General features: G+C 53.0%; 2 protein-coding genes across 2 annotated transcripts; one reads left to right on the forward strand and one right to left on the reverse strand.

Annotated features, from left to right (window-relative positions):
• Nucleotides 1-277: 277 nt before the first annotated feature.
• On the forward strand, nt 278-8,310 carry LGALS4 (galectin 4). The gene is made up of 9 exons (XM_077852798.1): nt 278-413; nt 719-807; nt 2,352-2,556; nt 4,771-4,905; nt 6,980-7,018; nt 7,203-7,232; nt 7,460-7,548; nt 7,688-7,853; nt 7,938-8,310. Exons 1-9 carry the CDS (start codon nt 369-371, stop codon nt 8,082-8,084), a joined length of 945 nt encoding a protein of 314 aa, XP_077708924.1. The 5' UTR covers nt 278-368; the 3' UTR covers nt 8,085-8,310.
• Nucleotides 8,311-17,001: 8,691 nt separating this feature from the next.
• On the reverse strand, nt 17,002-19,153 carry LGALS7B (galectin 7B). The gene is made up of 4 exons (XM_077852809.1): nt 19,003-19,153; nt 18,513-18,601; nt 17,568-17,769; nt 17,002-17,169 (listed from the first exon to the last, which is right to left on the reverse strand). Exons 1-4 carry the CDS (start codon nt 19,105-19,107, stop codon nt 17,056-17,058), a joined length of 510 nt encoding a protein of 169 aa, XP_077708935.1. The 5' UTR covers nt 19,108-19,153; the 3' UTR covers nt 17,002-17,055.
• Between the last annotated feature and the right edge of the window lie 594 nt (nt 19,154-19,747).

Raw genomic sequence — 19,747 nt, forward strand, 5'->3', positions numbered from 1 at the left:
CCCTCTGCTAACAAAGGTCTGGGTAGGCTTTTATGGGCTCTGATAAGGCTCTGGCAGGACCAAAGTTCACTAGCACTTCCTCTTTGTAGAAAGGCCTAAAGGAGGGGTCTCTGACCTGAGTCCCCCCAGCCCGGCCCAGACAATCCAGGTTCTGGCTGGTTACCAGTGAGGCTAGCAAGAGAAGGGACACAGGGTACCCTAGAAAAAGATGTGAGCCTGGGATACCCAGAAGAGGGACCCGTGGATCCTGCCCTGCCAGCCACTCCCTTTTCCTCAGGTATAAGAGCCACCCACTACCTGCCATCTACCACCATTCCCTGCTCCTGCATCTCTTCTCGCTGGACGAGCCACCAGCCCAGCCTCTCAAGATGGCCTATGTCCCTGCACCCGGCTACCAGCCCACCTACAATCCGGTGAGACAGTGACCCAGGATCTAACTGCAGGTTCTGGCTTAGCTCCACCCTGACCCCCACACACCAGTTACTCTCCCCCTGATCCTCGGAGGCACCCACCCCACCCTCAAATCTGATGTAGCCAATTCTGACTCTGAAGCTTGACTTAACTCCCACCCTGACATTCAGGCTATTTATGTCTATCCCTGACTCTTGGCTCTCTCCACCTTCCTGCTGATCCCTCACCCATGATGTCCTCTCCCTTGCTAATGAGAGTGGGGGGACTTCTCCATGAGGGGTAAAGCCTCACCAGTTCCCTTCCACAGACTCTGCCCTACAACAAGCCCATCCCCGGAGGTCTCAGTGTGGGGATGTCTGTGTACATCCAAGGAATTACCAGTGAGCACATGAGGAGGTAAGACATTCCCCCACACCAGGCTAGGAGGGGGCTGCAGAGAGGGGCTTCCACTCTAATGCAGGAGCCCTTCTCTTCCTCACCCTGCTCGGGAAGGGGGCTCTGGGCCACTGTACCCGATGGCCAAAGACCTGCTCTAGCCTGGGATGTCCGGGGCTTGGTGACCAGGAGCAGGGTGCATGGGGGCCTGGAAGAGGTCAGGGAGCAGCCCAGGAGTTGGATGTTGGATTGGACGGGTGTGACAGCATGAATTCAGCCCACAGGCTCAGAGCCGGGCCAGCTCTGTCACTGACAGCTTTCCCACCGACTGGGAAAGCTCCTGTCCCTCTCCGTGCTTTACTTTCCCATCTGTAAGATGCGATTGTTTTGAGGATTCAATGTGTGAAACGTGTAGTACTGGAAAGTAAGGACTAAAATAAGTCTTAGCATTTTTTTGTGGCCTTAAATTGGTGATGACAATTGAACTGAACTCAAGGCACTGTTGTTTTTTTATTCATTGTTTCTTTGCTCACTAAGTGCCCACTATGTGCCTAGGCACTGGGGGCAGAGCAGTCAGCAGGACAAAGACCTTTGCCCACGTGGAGCAAACATCCTAGTAGAGAGGAGAGAGGAAAGATAAAAATTACATTTGCAGGGTCCAGTTGTTCTAAGCACAATGGAGACAAATAGGGAAAGGAGATGGGGACTGGATGTGGGGCAGGGCGGGGTGTGGCATTGTCCCTTTAAATAGAGGAGGAACGGGATCCCTGGGTGGCACAGCGGTTTGGCGCCTGCCTTTGGCCCAGGGCCCGATCCGGGGGACCCTAGATCGAATCCCACGTCGGGCTCCCGGTGCATGGAGCCTGCTTCTCCCTCTGCCTGTGTCTCTGCCTCTCTCTCTCTCTCTGTGTGACTATCATAAATAAATAAAAATTTAAATAGAGGAGGAATGCCTCTTTGGGGAGGGAACACTTCAGCAAAGAACCAAAGGAGGGGAGAGAGGGAGCCAGTAGATAGAAAGAGTACAGCTAGTGCGAAGGCCCTGACGGGGGTGTGTGTTTGCCCAGTTGGAATAACTTCAGGGATGCGGGCATGAGGGTAGTGCTCTGACCCACGTGTTCACTGCGCACCCCCGCGGCTGCAGGTGGGGAGTGGCCTGTGGGGCAGGGAGGGAGCAGAGAGACCTGAACCCACCCATGTAGGGTTCCTAGGACAGTGTCTGACCCGTGGTGAACGCAGAAATGCAGGAGTCTCAGTCTCAGTTGCAAACTTGGGAGAGGCTGGGGGCACGGCGGCCTGGTAGGGAAAGGGAGTGAGGGAATGCGCTGCGGTGGGAATCTGCCCCTGGACTTCAGGACCACTACCCACCCCTCCTCTCTTGGGTCAACAGTGCCTAATGTGTTGTCCCCTTTTTGTCGTGGCGCCCTACCCCCCTCCCGCCCAGTTCAGGGACCTGTTCTGGGACCTTGGAACAGGGTAGGTCAGAGAGGGCTTCCCGGAGGAGGGTCCTCTGCTTGGGCAGGCGGGATCCTGCAGAGGGACGGCCCTTCCTGTCTCTTGGCCAGGTTCTGCGTGAACTTCGTGGCGGGGGCGCACCCGGGCTCCGACATTGCCTTCCACTTCAATCCCCGCTTTGATGGCTGGGACAAGGTGGTGTTCAACTCGCATCTGGGCGGCAAGTGGGGCAGCGAGGAGAAGAAGAGAAGCATGCCCTTCCGCAAGGGCACCCACTTCGAGCTGGTGTTCATGGTCCTGGCGGAGCACTACAAGGTCTGAGCTCGGGGCGGGGCCTCCGTTCGTCCCGCCCCGCCCCCTCCCCGCGGAGCCCTATGAGGTCTGAGCTCAGGGGCGGGGCCTCCGTTCGTCCCGCCCCCGCCCCGCCCCCGCCCTGCTTCCCTCCCCCGCCACCCTTCCCACCTCCCTTTTTTCTTTTCCTCCCTTCCTGCCTGTGAAAACATTTTTCTCCAAAAAAACAAAAATTTCCCCTCTCGTTTCTCATTCCTATTCCTCCACCATGAACGGCCAAGATTGCATGTGTCTCACCTTGTTCCTCTGTGTTCTTGCAAAATGTGTATTTTTGCTATTTTTTTTTAAAGATTTTATTTATTTATTTGAGAGAGAGAAGGGGACGCCTGGTGGCTCAGCGGTTGGGCACGTCTGCCTTCGGCTCAGGGCTCAGGGCATGGTCCTGGAGTACCCGGATCCAGTTCCTCATCGGGATTCCTGCATGGAGCTTGCTTCTCCCTCTGCCTGTGTCTCTGCCTCTTTCTTTCTTTGTCTCTCATGAATAATTAAATGAAATCTTAAAAAGAGAGAGAGAGAGAGAGCGCGCACCAGCTTGGGGGCGAGGGCAGAGAGAGAGAGAGAACCCAGCAGGGAGCCCAAGGTGAGGCTGGTCCCAGGACTGAGCCCAAGGTAGACACTTAACCATCGCCCGAACCACCCAGGTGCCCCTAATTTTCCTATTTCTTATGGCGAACTCTGAACACACAGAGAAGGAAACTTCGGTGGTCATGAGCTCCAGGTCCCTCTGCTGTCATCCTTCTCTCACATTTCCCCTCCCATCCAATTTAAGAGCAAATCCCAAATCTATCATGTTATTCATACATTTTTTATTTTCAGGAGCACAGCCACGATGCCATTACCACACCCAAAACATTGGCCATTCTTTTCAGGGCCCCCGCATCTAGTCAGCGGTCCTGTCATCCCATAAATACCTTGATGTTTGTTGTTTTCTACACTTGGAATCAGGCTCTGGATAAGTCCCACACGTGATTGATTCCTACCATGCCAGCATTTTAAAAATGTGTGACCTGTGTACACAAGAGTGTGGGCTTCCTTGCATCCCTGCTCTGGGTTGCCTGCATCCCTGCCTCTGGTTCCCCTCAATGACACTCCAGCGACATCCTTGTATACATTCCCTTCTGCGGGACGATGCAGGGAGTCTCCTGGAGGGGGATCATGGGGTTAGAGAACCTACCTGGACTTTATTTGCCCTCATACAGGCACCCGGATTCCTGGCCTTAGCAGCAGAGGTTAACGTCATTGTTTGCAGTGGCAAAGGACTGGCAAGGACTCAGGTCTGGGCTTTGCCACTTCCCAGTGTGTGACCTTGGGCTGGTCACTCTACCACCTGGAGACTCTGCTTTCTTTTTTTTGTTTTTTTTTTTTTTGAGACTCTGCTTTCTTGAACAATGGGGACAATCCCCTGTCCCACCTTATGGGGCTAAAGAGAGAATCACCAGGTTGCTATCACCACGCAGTGTTTAGTGTGTGAGAAGCACCCAGTCCTTCGGAGCTGCTGTCAGCCCCATGCCCGCTGCTTAGCACTCTAAGTAGAGCTGTAATGACACGAAAGACACTTAGATATGATAACAAGGCAAGACTCTACACAGGATTTCCAGAACGCCTTTGACATGCCTATCTGGGGGGGTTTAATGTTCCCAATAAGCCCAGACCAGAGCCAGCCTCCATTCTACAGACGGGGAAACAGAGGCTCAGGGAGCTGAAGTGACTTATCTTCTGTGTGGTCAGACAACCAACACGTCAGAGCCAGACTCAGCCCTGACCTATTTGGTGCCCAAACCAGGACTCAGACTTGATTCTTTCCTTACTGCTATCCTGAGTAATATCTCCATTCTCTTCCGTCCTCCAATCTGTGAGCTTTTTTTTTTTTTTAAGATTTTATTTATTTATTCATGAGAGACACAGAGAGAGAGAGGCAGAGACACGGGCAGAGGGAGAAGCAGGCTCCCTGTGGGGAGCCCGATCTGGGACTTGATCTCAGGACCCTGGGATCACCACCTGAGCCAAAGGCTCAACCACTGAGCCACCCAGGTGCCCCAGACTCCAAGATTCCTGACTGTGGCCATCCATCACCTCCAAGACTGGACTCCCAAGTTAAAATGATCACTGCTCCCTACTTCCTGTTTCTGCCTTCCCAAGGTCACGGGTGCTGATTCTGCCCTTTCCTCTGCCCTCCAGGTGGTCGTAAATGGAAATCCTTTCTATGAGTTCGGGCACCGGCTGCCCCTACAGCTGGTCACCCACCTGCAAGTGGAAGGGGACGTGGAGCTTCAATCGATCAATTTCATTGGCGGCACCCAGCCCCTGGGTCAGGTGTGTGGTGTCTCCCTCCCTGTGTGCCCTCTCCCCTCCGTCATTCATTCCCACCTTCGTCTATTTCCGGGGCACCTGCTCAGGGGCAGCCCCTTTGCTAGCTGGGCCACAGACCCCAAGGCAACCAACAGTCCACTCGGAAGGCAGACATTCCACTGGATGGTGTTGGGTGCAAGCGGTTAGGGCAGGTTTGGGGAGTCTAAAGGGAGGGCTTCCTGGAGGAGGAGGAAGGCGGGAAGCTGAGTCAGGAGGCATAGATCAGAAGGCTCGAAAGCCACAGGGATAGCAGATGAGTTCACGAGAAGTTGCCTCGCCTAATCACGGAGAAACCCACTTCAATTCGCAATGAGCTCCCGCTCCACACCCACGGGCAGAAAGGCACATGATACCCACTGCTGGCGAGGCTGGGGGCCAGCCCCCCGCCCCTGGAAATGACCGGGTGGCCTCTGTGACCACTGGGCAGACATGCACCCGGCCACCTAGGAACCCCAATCCCAGGCCCTCAGTGGACAGCCAGCCACCAGAACAGCCCCGGGAGCACTTAGAGATGCCCAAACCCTGGACTCCCACCCTGTCCTTCAGCTGAGGGCTCTACACCCCCCAACCTGTAAGGCCCCCACCTCCATGGACAGGGGAGCCCTCTGGTGACCCTAGGCGCCCCGGTTTATAGATTTGGGAACCGAGTTTAAATAACTTGCCACAGGTCACAGAGCTGGCAGGTGGCAGAGCCACAGATCACACACAAGCAGGGTGTGTGTGTGCGCTCAGCGGGGCCCCTCTGCCTCCCAGATGAAGGAACAGCAGGAATGTCTTCATCCAACAGGAGGCCCCAGGCCTACGAGTGCTCACCTGTACTATCGACACTCATCCTCACCCAGCATTTGTTTTTGTTTTTGTTTTAAGATTTATTTATTTATTCATGATAGACATAGAGAGAGAGACACAGGCAGAGGGAGAAGCAGGCTCCATGCCGGGAACCCAACGCGGGACTCAATCCCGGGACTCCTGGATCGCGCCCTGGGCCAAAGGCAGGCACTGAACCGCTGAGCCACCCAGGGATCCCCCTCATCCAGCATTTGAACGAGAGAAAGGACAATAAGGCTTTTTTTTTTTTTTTTTTTTTTATGAGAGACACAGAGAGAGAGAGGGGCAGAGACACAGGCAGAGGGAGAAGCAGGCTCCATGCAGGGAGCCCGACGGGGGAATCGATCCCGGGGCTCCAGGATCATGACCTGAGCCAAAGGCAGATGCTCAACCGCTGAGCCACCCAGGGATCCCACAATAAGGCTATTTTTGAAGGGCCTTCAGAACAGCAGGCTGAAAATAGAAGTCAAGGCAGAAAGGCGGCTCTCAGTGATGTAGGGCTGGGCCTTCCTGCTGCGCCTGCGTGGAGGCACCGACAAGAGAGACCCAGAGACAGACAGGGAGACGGAGCCTGAGGCCCAGGATCAGCGCCCCACGCAGGCTGAGAGCCTCAGGCTGATGGGGGAGAGACAGGGCTCCCCAGAGCCCCAGCAGCGAGCACCCAGGGTGCTGAGCAGGGCTGCCTGTGGTGTGGGCTGGGGAGATGTTCTGAGGAGCACAGGCTTTATAGAAGCTTCCAGGTGGAGGGGCAGCAGGGAGATGGGCGATGAGGGGCTCCCTGGCAGGAGGAAGCAGGATAAGGGAGAGTACAAGAATAGCATTTGCCAGGCTTGCCCCAAAGGGGTGGAGTGAGTGTCACTGTGCACTGGAGTTCTCTAAATATGGCAAGTTCAGCTCCATTAATAAGCCACCTAGTGCCGCTCTTTGACCTCAGAGTTCCCTTAGATGGTGGTAGTGGGGCTACCCTGGGCAGGCATCCTTGACACCTTCCAGGGCCTAGTTTTGGGGTCTCCCTCATTGCCTGCCTGCCTTCATACATTGCCTTTGTGTCTACAGACACACATGGGAATTCTGGCTTACCCAGGAAGTCCCTACTGATGGCTGAGGGGTTTCTCCTTGTGGCAGGGGTTTGGTGGTGTGAGGAGGTCTTGGGGCAGCCGAAGGACCCCCAGACTTCCTCATCATTCGTGCCTTCCATCCATCTGTGTAGGGTCCTGGACACACCCAGCAGCAGCCAAGTAGCCTGCCTGTAAGTGGGAAGGTTGTGGGACCACCTGGTGGGGGGGGGGGGTGGCGAGAAGTGGGACGGAGTCAAGGAGGTTGGGCCCCAGTCGTACCAGTCCAGCACCCAGAGATATGCCTGCATGTTGTTGGTGTGCCGTAAATATGTGTCGAATGTTACAGAGTAATCTCTCTCCTTCCTCACTTCACAGACCATGGAGGGACCCCCAGTCTTCAACCCGGTAAAGTGTTCTATGGGGCTTAGGGATCTGTGGTGGGTAGTTTGTGGGGAAGTGGGAACCAATGGGGGGGGTTGGGAGGTAGCGAGAGGGTGGAGTTGGTGGCCAGAGCGGGGAGGGGATGGAGATTGGGGACATTTCTTAGGAGTGGGCACCCATCTCTGAAAATGTGTCCCTGCCTGGCTTCTGGTGACCTGAGGATGACAGGACCTCATGTTCTCTTCCCCCAGCCTGTGCCATTTAGGAAGAGATTGCAAGGAGGGCTTACAGTCCGAAGAACAGTCATAATCAAGGGCTTCGTACCCTTCACAAGCAAAAGGTACCCAATCTAGACCAAGGTGGGAGTCCTCGGCCCCCTTCCTCCCTCAGACCCAGGAGTCTGGGCCCCCATCACCTCCCTGGGAGAACCAGTGCTGACCCCCCATCTGACTCCCACCTCCTTTACTCTCTGCCTTCAGCTTTGTCATCAACTTCATGGTGGAATCCTCCGGGGACCTGGCTCTGCACATTAACCCTCGTCTGACCGAGGGTCTTGTGGTTCGGAACAGCTGTCTGAACGGTTCATGGGGATCTGAGGACAGGAAGCTTTCCTACAACCCATTTATTCCTGGGCAATTCTTTGATGTGAGTCTGGGGTCTCCTTCCCACTCCTCTTCTCTCCAGAGCCTCTGTCCCGGCCCTGGCCTCAAGCCTGCCCTCTCCCTGCAGCTGTCCATTCGCTGTGGCATGGATCGTTTCAAGGTTTACGCCAACGGCCAGCATCTCTTCGACTTTTCCCATCGCCTTTTGGCCCTCCAGAACGTGGACATGCTGGAGATTAACGGTGATGTCACCTTGTCCTATATCCAAGTCTAACCTATTCCCAGGGCCATAACCCTTGGGAACACAGAGGGAAAGATTCCATAGGACTCCTTCCTAAGGCCCTAATAAAATGCCTGTGGGTGTCTCATGAATGTCCATGACTCCATTCACCTCCCTCACTGTTCCTTCCTTCCTTGATTTGGTCATACACTGTCCATTCAGCCATCCAATCATCTGTGCATCCATCCTCCCATCACAATAAATCTAGGAATATCTGAGACACAGATCTTGGGTTTTATGTGTATCAGTTCATTCAGTCCTCACAAAAACACCGGGAGAAAGGAACTATTATTATCATCCCTCTGGAAAAGATGAGGAAACAGGCAAATTAAAATAAGGCAAATCACCCACCAGTGGCAAAATGAGGATTCAAATCAAGGTGGTCTGGCTCCACACTTACTTAATTGTTCTACAGCCCATTTTCCCATCCATACATGCACCCAGCTCTCCATTCATCCATTTCAAAGCCCATCAAAGTCTCCAAACATCCATCTAAGCATATGTTCATCCATCCATCTAAACATCCAGCCAGGGGCACCTGGCTAGCTTGGTTGGTGGAGCGTGCAACCCTTGAGTGTAGAGATTAATTTTTTTAAACCTAAAACATAAAAAAAAAATAAAAGGGACTCCTGGGTGGCTCAGCAGTTGTGCATCTGCCTCGGCTCAGGGCATGGTCCCTATCCAGGGATCGAGTCCCACATCGGGCTCTCTGTGAGGAGCCTGCTGCTCTCTCTGCCTATGTCTCTGCTTCTCTCTGTGTTCCTCATGAATAAATAAATAAAATCTTTTTAAAAATATCCACTGTCCATCCATTCACCTGTGTATCTAGCTCTCCACCTATCCAGCTATTTGTCCATTCGTTTGCTGTCCAACCCTTCAACCATTCATCTGGCCATCCATCCATTCAAATATCTAACCATGAGAAGCCTAGGTGGCTCAGTAGTTGAGCATCTGCCTTTGGCTCAGGGCATGATCCTGGAGTCCAGGGATCCTGGACATTGGGCTTCCTGCAGGGAGCCTACTTCTCCCTCTGCCTGTGTCTCTGCCTCTCTCTCTCATGAATGAATAAATAAAATCTTAAAAACAACAATAACAACAAATATCTAACCATTCATGTATTTACTCATCCATCTGTCTTTCCATTCAGCTGTCCTTACATCCAGCTCTCATTCACGTATTCATCTCTTCATTCTTCCGTTTGTCCATGCAAATCTCTGTCTTCCATCACATCTATCCATCCCTCCTCCATATGCCCATTCATCCCTCTGTTCAGCCATCCATTTCCTTATTCTCTATCCTGTCATCCATCCATCTCTTTAGGAACTACACTTCCATCCATTTCCAACTGTCTGTGCATTTATCTCTCATTTCATCTCTCCCTCCTTCCATAACCATCTGCCATCCATTCAATTATCTTCTTACAATGTCATTCTTTTTAAGATCTTATTTATTTATTCATGAAATACAGACAGAGAGAGAGAGAAAGGCAGAGACACAGGCAGAGGGAGAAGCAGGCTCCATGCAGGGAACCCAATATGGGACTTGATCCCCAGACTCCGGGATCAGGCCCTGAGCCAAAGGCAGATGCTCGACCACTGGGTGACCCAGGCCTCCCATAGTCATTCTTGTTGATTTAATCATGTGTTGATTTATTTACACTTTAATTCACCCATTCATTCATTTCTTTATTCATTCACTCACTCACTCACTTATTCACATAGCCATTATTCAGGCATTTCTCGGTGTCTATTCCTTCCTTCCTTCATTCATTCAGTTTAATTTCTCATTTATTCTTCTAATCTAATTCTCAAACTTGGATGTCATCTGGGGAGCTTTTAAAAAATATTGATACCTGACCCCAACCCAGACCATTATTAAGTTAAGCCATATAAATACGCCATTTTTTTGTAGACTAAAAGTCACTAATTTCATATGTTCTAGCCTAGTAATTCAGTAGTGGGTCCTAGGGATCAATATTTTTCTTAAACTCTACAGATGATTCTGCCTCTTTGGCAAACACTGGTCAAGGATGTACTGTAGGCCCTCAGACCTGGAATGGATGCTGAGGAGATTGGGAAAGGATGAGGGCTGACCTGGGCAGCCTCCAGTCTGAGATGTTCTTTTCCTCCTTCTTGGCCACACGGGAGGGGAGACTACTCTCTTTTGCCCCTGGGATGGCAGTGGAGAGACAAATCAGTAGCAGAGCCTGGAGGGGCCAGCCTGGAGCTCCTCCCAGAAAAGCTGGAGGGGTCATGTGTAGTTTTCTATCACTGCTGCAACATGTTTGAAGAAATAATGGCTGAAAACTTACCAAAAACTCATGAAAGGCATTAATTTATAGATCAAAGAAGCTCAATGAACTACAAGTAGGATAGACACAAAGAGATCCACACCTAGATCCATCATAGACAAAACTGCTGGAATAAAATAAAAGACACAGAAAATCTTGAAAGCAGGAAGTGAAAAACAGCTCATCACATAGAGGGGAACAGCAGTACAATTAACAGCTAACTTTTGTAGAAACAGTGAAGGTCAGAAAGTAATTGAATGATTCAAAGTGCTGCTAAGAAAAATAAAACTGTTAACAAAAAATTCTATATTCAACAAAATGTATTTCAAAATGAAAGCAAAATAAGGACATTCTCAGGTGAACAAAAGCTCCGAATTCATTGCTAGTAGAACTGCTCTCTAGGAAGTCGTTCACACCAAAAGAAACTGACCTCAAGCAAAAACTTAAATCCACAGGAAGAAACGAAGAGCCTCAGGAAGTACAAGTATGCAGATAAATATTTTTTAAGTCAATAAATATATTTTTCTGTTTACTTATTTTTTATTTCTTTATAGTTTTTGGTTTATTTTTCTTAGTAATCTCTACATCCAATGTGGGGCTCCAACTCATGACCCCAATATCAAGAGTTGCATGCATGTTCTTCTGACTGAGGCAGCCAGGTGCTCCTCTTCTGATTTCTTTTAAAAATTATTGTATAAAATTAAGACTATAATACACTATGTTGTAGAGTATATCACATATCTGTATGTGATATATTTGAAAATAATAGCATACAGTGGGGTGGGAAATAGAGATATATGGAGCAAAGGTCCTATATTCCACTGGAATTAAGGCAGTATTAACTTAAATTTGACTGTGGTAAGTGGGACGCCTGGCTGGGTCAGTCAGTAAAACATGCAACTTGATCCTGGGGATGTGAGTTTGAGCCCCACGCTGGGTGCAAAGATTACTTAAAAATGAAATCTTTATTTTTTATTTTTAAATTTTTTTTTGAAATCTTTATTTTTTAAATAAAATCTGTATTTTTAAAAAGAAAACATTTAAAAATAAGTAAGTAAATAAATAAATAAATAAATAAATAAATAAATACAGTTGACTGTGATAAGTTCAGATGTGTTTTGTAACCCCTGGATGACCACTTAAAAACCAGCTTTCAAAAAAATACTGCTAAAAAAAATCAGTAGAGGAATTTGAATTGTTCACTGAAAATTGTTTAACACCAAAGAAGATAGTGAAGGATTTTTTTTTTTTAAGATTTTATGCATCCATTCATGAGAGACACAGAGAGAGAGTCAGAGACATAGGCAGAGGGAGAAGCAGGCTCCCTGCAGGAAGCCTGATGCGGAACTCAATCCCAGGACCCCAGGATCACGTCCTGAGCCAAAGGCTGATGCTCAACTACTGAGCCACTCAGGCTCCTGTTAGTGAAGGATTAACAGAGTAAAAACGAATAGCAAAAAAGGTAACCAGGAAGCCAATTATATCAACGATTACATCAAATGTAAATGAAATAAACATTCCAATCAAAAGGCAGAGACTGTTGCCATAGTCAGCAACCAAGGTGGCCTCCAAGGGTGCTCACACCCCTGAGAACTCTCCTCCTAAGCTGTACCTGGCTTGATGTGTTTAACTAACAATACGGCAGAAAGTTAGATTGTAAGAGACACTTCCGCTTCTCTCACTCCTGGATCGCTCCTCTTGGAGGAGTCTCACTTCTGGAACAGTCGTGTGTAATAGCTTATGTGACAAGTAGCTGAAAACTGCTGCCAACAGCCATGTGTGTGAGCCTCCCCTGAGGATGTTCCACTAGTCCGAGTCAAGCCTTCTGCACAGAGATTGCAAACCTTTTCTGTAAGGGCCACCATGGTGATCTAGGGATCTAGCCTCCACCACAGCCACTGAACTCCACTGAAGAGGCCCAAAAGCCGCCACTAGGCAGTACGGAAATGCAAGAGCCTGGCTGTGTTCCCATAAAACCTGAGTTATGGACACTGAGATTTGAATTTCATATAAATTTTAGTATTATGAAATATTCTTTTTATTGTTTTCAGCTATTTAAAAATGTACGACCTATTAGCCTGTGAGCCATATCCAATCAGGCAACTAGTGGGTTTGGCCACAGCCAGAGTTTTTGAAAGCCTCTTTCAGATGACTGCAACTCCACAGACAGCTTGAATGTAACTCCGTGGAAAAATCAGAGCCACAACCACCTTGGTGAGCCCCTCCTGGATCCTAACTTCAGAAACTGTGTAAAATCGTAAAAATTTTATGGTGCTAAGTTATTGGGTAATTGATTATGAAGCAATCCATTAGTAACATATCATCAGACTGGATTAGAAAGCAAGATTCAAGTGAATGCTGTCCATAAAAACACACTTTAGATCTTAGACACCAATAAGCTGAAAGTAAAAGGATGAGAAAAGATAAATCATGGAGGCACCTGGCTGGCTTAGTCTGAGAGGTGTGGGACTCTTGATCTTGGGGTCATGAGTCTGAGCCCCATGTCAGGTGTAGGCATTACTTAAAAAAAAAAAAAAAAACTTAAAAGGAGATATACCATACCAACAATAACCATAAGAGAGGAAGAAGGACAAAATTACTATCAGACACAATAGATGTTAAAAGATGTATCTCTCACGAATAAATAAATAAAATCTTTAAAATGGGGATGGGCACCTGGGTGGCTTGGTGGTTGAGTGTGTGTGTTTGGCTCAGGTCATCATGCCGGGGTCCTGGGATCGAGCATCCGATTCTGAGCATCGATTCAGGTCATGATGTCATAGTGGAGGGATCCATCCAGAGTCAGGCTTATGCTCAGCACAGAGTCTGCTTCAGATTTTCTCTCCCTCTCCCTCCCCCGTTGCCTCTATCCTGGCTTTCCCATGGACTTGCTCTCTCTCTTTCTCTCTCTCTCTCAAATATATAAATAAATAAAATATTTTATTTTATTTTTTTATGATAGTCACACAGAGAGAGAGAAAGAGGCAGAGACACAGGCAGAGGGAGAAGCAGGCTCCATGCACCGGGAGCCCGACGTGGGATTCGATCCCGGGTCTCCAGGATCGCGCCCTGGGCCAAAGGCAGGCGCCAAACCGCTGCGCCACCCAGGGATCCCTTTTTTTTTTTTTTATGATAGACATAAAATATTTTTAAAAACAAAAATAATAAATTGCAGTGTCTGGCAGGCTCAGTAAGTAGAGTACGTGACTCTTGATCTCAGGGTCATGAGTTCAAGCTCCATAACAGGCATGGAGCCTATTTAAAAAAAAAGAAAGAACGAAATTGTACCAGAGACAAAGAGGGACATTTCATAGTGATGAAATGGACAATAAATACATATATACACACATATAATAAATATATCAAATATATGTATCAAGTAAAAATGTATACTAACAGATCCCAAGGGACACCTGGGTGGCTCAGTGGTTGCGCATCTGCCTTTGGCTCAGGTCGTGATCCCCAGGTCCTGAGATCAAGTCCCACATCAGGCTCACTGCAGGGAGCCTGCTTCTCCCTCTGCCTATATCTCTGCCCCTCTCTCTCTGTGTCTCTCTTGAATAAATTTTTAAAATCTTTAATAAAAAAAATAAACCACTGGGAAATCAGGCTTCATTTTGTCTTCTCAAGTATGCTCCACACCCAGCATGGAGCCCAACTCAGGGCTTGAACTCATCACCCTGAGATCCAGACCTGAGCCAAGACCAAGAGTTAGGCACTTAACTGATGGAGCCACCCAGGCACCCCATTTAAAAAAATATATTTTATTTACTTATTCATGAGAGACACAGAGAGAGAGGCAGAGAGAGAAGCAGCCTCGCAGCGGGGAGCCCGATATGGGACTTGATCCCAGGACTCCAGGATCACTTCCTGAGCCAAAGGCAGGAGCTCAACCACGGAGCCACCCAGGTGCCCCATGTTTTTTTAATTAATCTTATTAAGGTTGTTTTTAATATCAATTTTCTTTTTTTAAATGTTTTTTTAAAATTTTTATTTATTTATGATAGTCACACACAGAAAGAGAGAGAGAGAGAGAGAGAGGCAGAGACACAGGCAGAGGGAGAAGCAGGCTCCATGCACCAGGAGCCCGATGTGGGATTCGATCCCGGGTCTCCATGATCACGCCCTGGGCCAAAGGCAGGCTCTAAACCGCTGCGCCACCCAGGGATCCCTCAATTTTCTTTATAATACACACAATAATAAAATTCAGCCTCTGTAGGTGTACAGTCCATGAATTTTGACAAAACATATAGTTGCATGACCCCTTGGTCATACAGTCAAGGCACAGAATGTGTCCCTCATCCTCTTTCCCAAGCACACCCTTGGCACCTGGAAGCCAGTGATCGGCTCTCTATTCTCATTACAACGTAGTTTCACCTGCTCTAAAATTTTGTATAAAAATACTTTTTTTTGTCATGCGAACCATTGTAAAGTAATTTTTCTTCCTACACGCATTGGAGAATGAGTTGATAACATGCTTCCTTATCACCTTCAAATACCTGATTGTGTATTTTATACAAACAAAAACATTCTGGGGATCCCTGGGTGGCTCAGCGGTTTGGCGCCTGCCTTTGGCCCTGGGCATGATCCTGGAGTCCTGGGATCGGGTCACGTGTCGGGCTCCCGGCATGGAGCCCGCCTCTCCCTCTGCCTCTCTCTCTCTCTCTATGTCTGTCATAAATAAATAAATAAGTAAATCTTAAAAAAAAAAAAAAAAAAAAAACATTCTGCTTGTCTGCTGCAAGACAAAGGTGAAAATCAAGAAACTGGGCAGCCCGGGTGGCTCAGCGGTTTAGCGCCGCCTTTGGCTGGGGCCTGATCCTGGAGACCCCGGAAGGTCCACGTTGGGCTCCCTGCAGGGAGCCTGCTTCTGTCTCTGCCTCTCTCTCTCTGTGTCTCATGAAAAAATAAATAAAAGCTTAAAAAAAAAAAAAAAAGAAAATCAAGAAATTAACAGGGGTGCCTGGGTGGCTCAGTTGGTTAAGCATCTGATTTTGGATCTGAGTTTCAGGCCTTGACCTCAGGTTTCTCAGTTCAACCCAGCATCGGGCTCCAAACTGGGCGTGGAGCCTACTTAAAATGTTGAAGTTTCATAAAATAAAAAATAATAATAATAAAAATTAACAGGGGAGCGCCTGGGTGGCTCAGGCCCTTAAGCATCTGCCTTCGGCTCAAGTCATGATCTCAGGGTCCTGGGATCAAGTGGTGAGCTCGGCTCCGCTCAGCTAGGACCCTGCCTCTCCCTCTCCCTCTGTCCCTCCCCCCACCTCTCATGGTTGCTTGCTCTCTCTCTCAAATAAATAAATAAATAAATAAATAAATAAATAAATAAATAAATAAAATATTTGATAGATAGAGGATAGATAGATAAAATTAGCTGGGATGGATCACTACGGTCTAATCTAAAAACCCCAACTACCTTTACCAGTTGTGCCAATAAATGCTCTTCCTTTCCATCAATTACTTCTGAAATTTGTTCCCTAGGAATGTGTCATATCTATAAAATTTGTAGTTGATTACAAGTACTTGAACGGGCAAATAAAAATAAACACTAAGTCATTCAACAATGACCTCCCTAGTTCCATGAGGGAATTCAGACTTTCTCTGGTCCACCCGGCGAGAGGGATCCCTTCCTTGCAGGGCCCACCCAGAGACACTGTCTCAAGGGCTCCGGGAAGGGGTGCTTTTCCCTAAAGGATCTCCAGGGGCAGAAGCGGGATCCTGAAAAGACTCCGATCCTACGCTCGCTCCGCTTCATGTGAGGTCGGGCGCGGTCAGGACCTAGGGCGCCGGTGGTTGCAGACGGCTCCGCCCGGGCGGCCCGGGGATGGGAGGTCCGGCTGCCGGGCGGGCTCCGGGCCAGAGCGTCTTCCGGGACGTGGCTCCCGACGGGCCCGCGCGGACCCCAGGCCACCGCCCTGAGAGGGAAGGCACCCGGCGCCGCCCGCACCCGGGTTGGCTCCATCCACAGCGGGGCACGCGGCCAGTGCGGGCGGGGACCCAGCCGCCGCCTCCGATCGGAGCCGCCGCCTGCCGGGGGTGACGGCGTCTGCGCGGGGCCCCCACCCGCCCCCGAGGGCGCTCGGGCAGAGCCAGGGCCCGGCCGCCCAGGCGCCCAGAAGGAAGGAGGGTGCGAAGGGGCGGGGACCGCGGCGGGGCCCGGGGCCTGATGCCGTGTCTCCTCGGCTCGGCGGGAGAGGCGGCTCCGTGCGCGTCTGCCCCGCGGCGCCCCCGCGGCCCCCACCCCGCGCCAGCCGCCGGCCGGCACCCGAGGGGCAGCGGGCGCACAGCTGGCGGGGAGGCAGGCGCCGGGGCCCGTCGGGGCGCAGCACCCGTCTCCGTCCGCTGGGGTCGCGGGGGCCCGGCGAGCGGGCATCGTGCCCCGTTGGGCCGGCCTGAGCGCGCTCCAGCCCCCGGGGCGGCCCCCGCACTCCCGCCCGGGAAGACGCGCCCCACACGCCCGCCCGGATCGCGACTCCCGACGCCTCCCGGCCCCGCCGTCGGCCCAGAGCGGGGCTCGCGTGGCGCCTCGGCCGCGGAGCCAGCGGTGACCCGGCGGCCTTCGCCCCTCGAGCCCGCTGTCCGCGTGGACGCGCAGGGGACACACACGCAGACCAGGCGCACACGCGCGGAGGCTTTATTTGCGCTGCGGGGCGCCCGGCGCCGGCCGCGGGCTCAGAAGACGCTCACGGACTCGAGCTGCAGGTCCCCGCCCACCTCCAGGAGGCGCACGCGCGCCGGCGGGATCCGGTAGCGGAAGTGGTGGTACTGGGAGTCGCCGACCACCGCCTGCGGGGCGAGGGGCCGCGCTGCAGGGCCGGGCCGTGACCCGCCCCCCGCCGGGCTCCTCGGGCTCGTCGCCCCCCGCCCTGCGCCCTGCCCCGCTGGGGGACCCCCGCCCTGGGCACCGGGCCTCGCTCGCGGCTCCGTGCCCTGCCACGCCCCTGCCCTCTGACACCAGTGCGGATGCGCTGGGGGAGGGGAGGGGAGGGGGAAGGGGAGGGGAGAGGAGAGGGGAGGGGAGGGGAGGGGGAGGGGAGCGGAGGGGAGGGGGGCCCACCCCCACCCCCACCCCCACCCCGCCCTGCTGGCTGCGCTCCCACCTCCGCCGGCAGCCGCCCCGGCTTCCCTGCGGGCGGGGCCTGGGTCTCGGGGTGGGGGGGCCGCCTGGGGGAGCAGGGACGCACCTTGAAGCCTTCGTCCGTGGCGATGAGGAGCACGTCGAAGGGCTGCCCGCGCTGGAAGGGGATGCCCGTGCCTCGCTCCTCGCGGCCCCAGGCGCCCTGCTCCAGGGTGTTGAAGACCACGGTGGACTCATCCAGGCGGGGATTGAAATGCAGCGCAGCCTCGCTCCCCGGGGCCTCGCCGCACAGCAGGTTCACGTAGAACCTGGTGGGTGGTGGGGGGAAGGGGGTGCGGAAGGACCTCAGGGGCCTCGGGCCTGGCTCCCCTTTACCAGAGCACGGACCAATATAGAGACCGGGAACGGCGCACACCACAGGGAGGGCTGTAGACTGCGGCCAGGAACCCAGATTCCGGGGGACCCAGAAACTTCTAGGTGGACACATCCACCACACGAGGGTCACCGTGCAATGGCCTGGGTCCCCCTCGATTTCCAAAGCCTCTGAGAGTTGCCGTGAGTCATGGTGCCAATGGCCAGGGTGCTCCCCATTCCTACACTATCCCCTTTCCTACAAGGCTGGGAACAATACCATGGACCCCATCATTCCTGGTTTCCCCAAACTCCTACTGTAGCCGACCCCGATGTCTCAGGGCTGACTGCGTGGGTTTCCCAGATGCCCCAGGCACCCCCCCCCCCCCATCACAGGACATATTTGCAGAGTTCCTGGGGATTCCGGCTGGGAGGCGGAGGACTACAGGCAGGAACCCTGAGATTGCCCTGGAGCCCCAGTTTCCTAGGGACACACGGGCACCCCAGCCTGTACACAGCCATGGGACACAGAGTGAAGACCTGAGATTCCAGAAAGTCAGCCGAGGTCTGGGGATTCCAAGCCCCTGGGGGACAAAGGTGGCCCTGGCATCCTCGGGTCTGGGCTGGAAGTGTCGGGGTGAGCTGAGCCTGGACAACTCCCACCCGGACTGCTGGGTCCCTGCTGGGCCCCGGCTCTCACCTGCCAGCCTTGTTCGGGACCACACCCCGAATCCTCATCACAGTGCCGACTCGGATGCCCTCGGGCAGCGAGGTCTTGTGGGGCACGTTCTGCAGGAGCAGCGGCGGGGAGTCCGAGGGGAGCAGGGGTGCAGGGGAGAGACGCACAGGGGTCACCCCAGGGAGCAAGCGACCAGGACCCCGATCAGCACAATCAGGGAGAAGAAAGGCCCCAGAGAGAAAGGGGAGAGGCAGAGGCAGCGGCAGAGGTGGAGAGAGACACGGATCAGTGGAGACAGGGAGACCCCGAGGGAGCCTCCAGGGGCACTGGGAGCCCTGGGACGGGCTGGGTCAACCCAAGAGCCACAGCCCAGGCTCTTCAAGCACCCCTGGCACCCGCTTTCTCCTTCCCAACAGGCCACCTCAGGCGGGCCCAGCCCCTGCCCTAGTCCGGTGGGGCCTTGGGTCCAAGCCCCCCCAGCCCCCCAAGCCCCCGGCCCCGGGGCACTCACAGAGCTCCCTGCCATGGCTGGGCTGCGGGGGCAGGCAGTGGCGCTGCTGGGGATGGCTGCTGGGACCTCATATGAGGCGGGGTGTGGCAGGCCTGGCTGACTCATCCCCCCCCTTTCCACGCCCACCACCCACACCTGGCACAGACCCTGGCCCTGGGGCCACCTGGCCCAGCACCCCATCTCTGGAGACCAGGATTCCCCTCACTCCCTGCTCCTTTGAGCTAATGGTCCTAATGACAGATCCCAGGGAACCACCAGGGCCAGAGGGGACCCGGGGAGCCCCCGTCCAGGCAGCCCCCTTCCTGCAGCTTGGCAGCCCGAAGAGAGTATTTTGCCCATTTTATCTGGGGAGACTTGGCCCGAGGGGCCGCGCCGGGGGCTGGAAGCGCGGGCCCCCTCCCAGGCTGGACCTCCCGCCCAGGGCTGGGCTGCACCCCGACAGGCCGCCTCAGCCCCCCCCAATCCTGACCCCGCACCGACAGCCACAGGACAGGGGCTCCCAGGGGCCGGGGCTTCGCCTGAGGGGCGCCTGGGGCCCGGGGGTCCAGAGCAGAGGCCCGCACCCAGGAAGTGCTCCCGGAACGTGGTCCAAAGAAGGAGTCAGACTTGCCAACTGGGGCCACTGCCCAGCGTCGGGGCGCGCCTGCGCACTCGGGACCCCTGCGCTCAGCCCGGCCTCAGGGGCATCGGCGCCCCCATTCCGCACACAAGGAGCCGGGCTCAGAGGGGGAGGCTGATGCCCAGA

The sequence above is a fragment of the Canis aureus genome, chromosome 1 (genome assembly GCF_053574225.1).
Source record: "Canis aureus isolate CA01 chromosome 1, VMU_Caureus_v.1.0, whole genome shotgun sequence".
Lineage (NCBI taxonomy): Eukaryota > Metazoa > Chordata > Mammalia > Carnivora > Canidae > Canis > Canis aureus.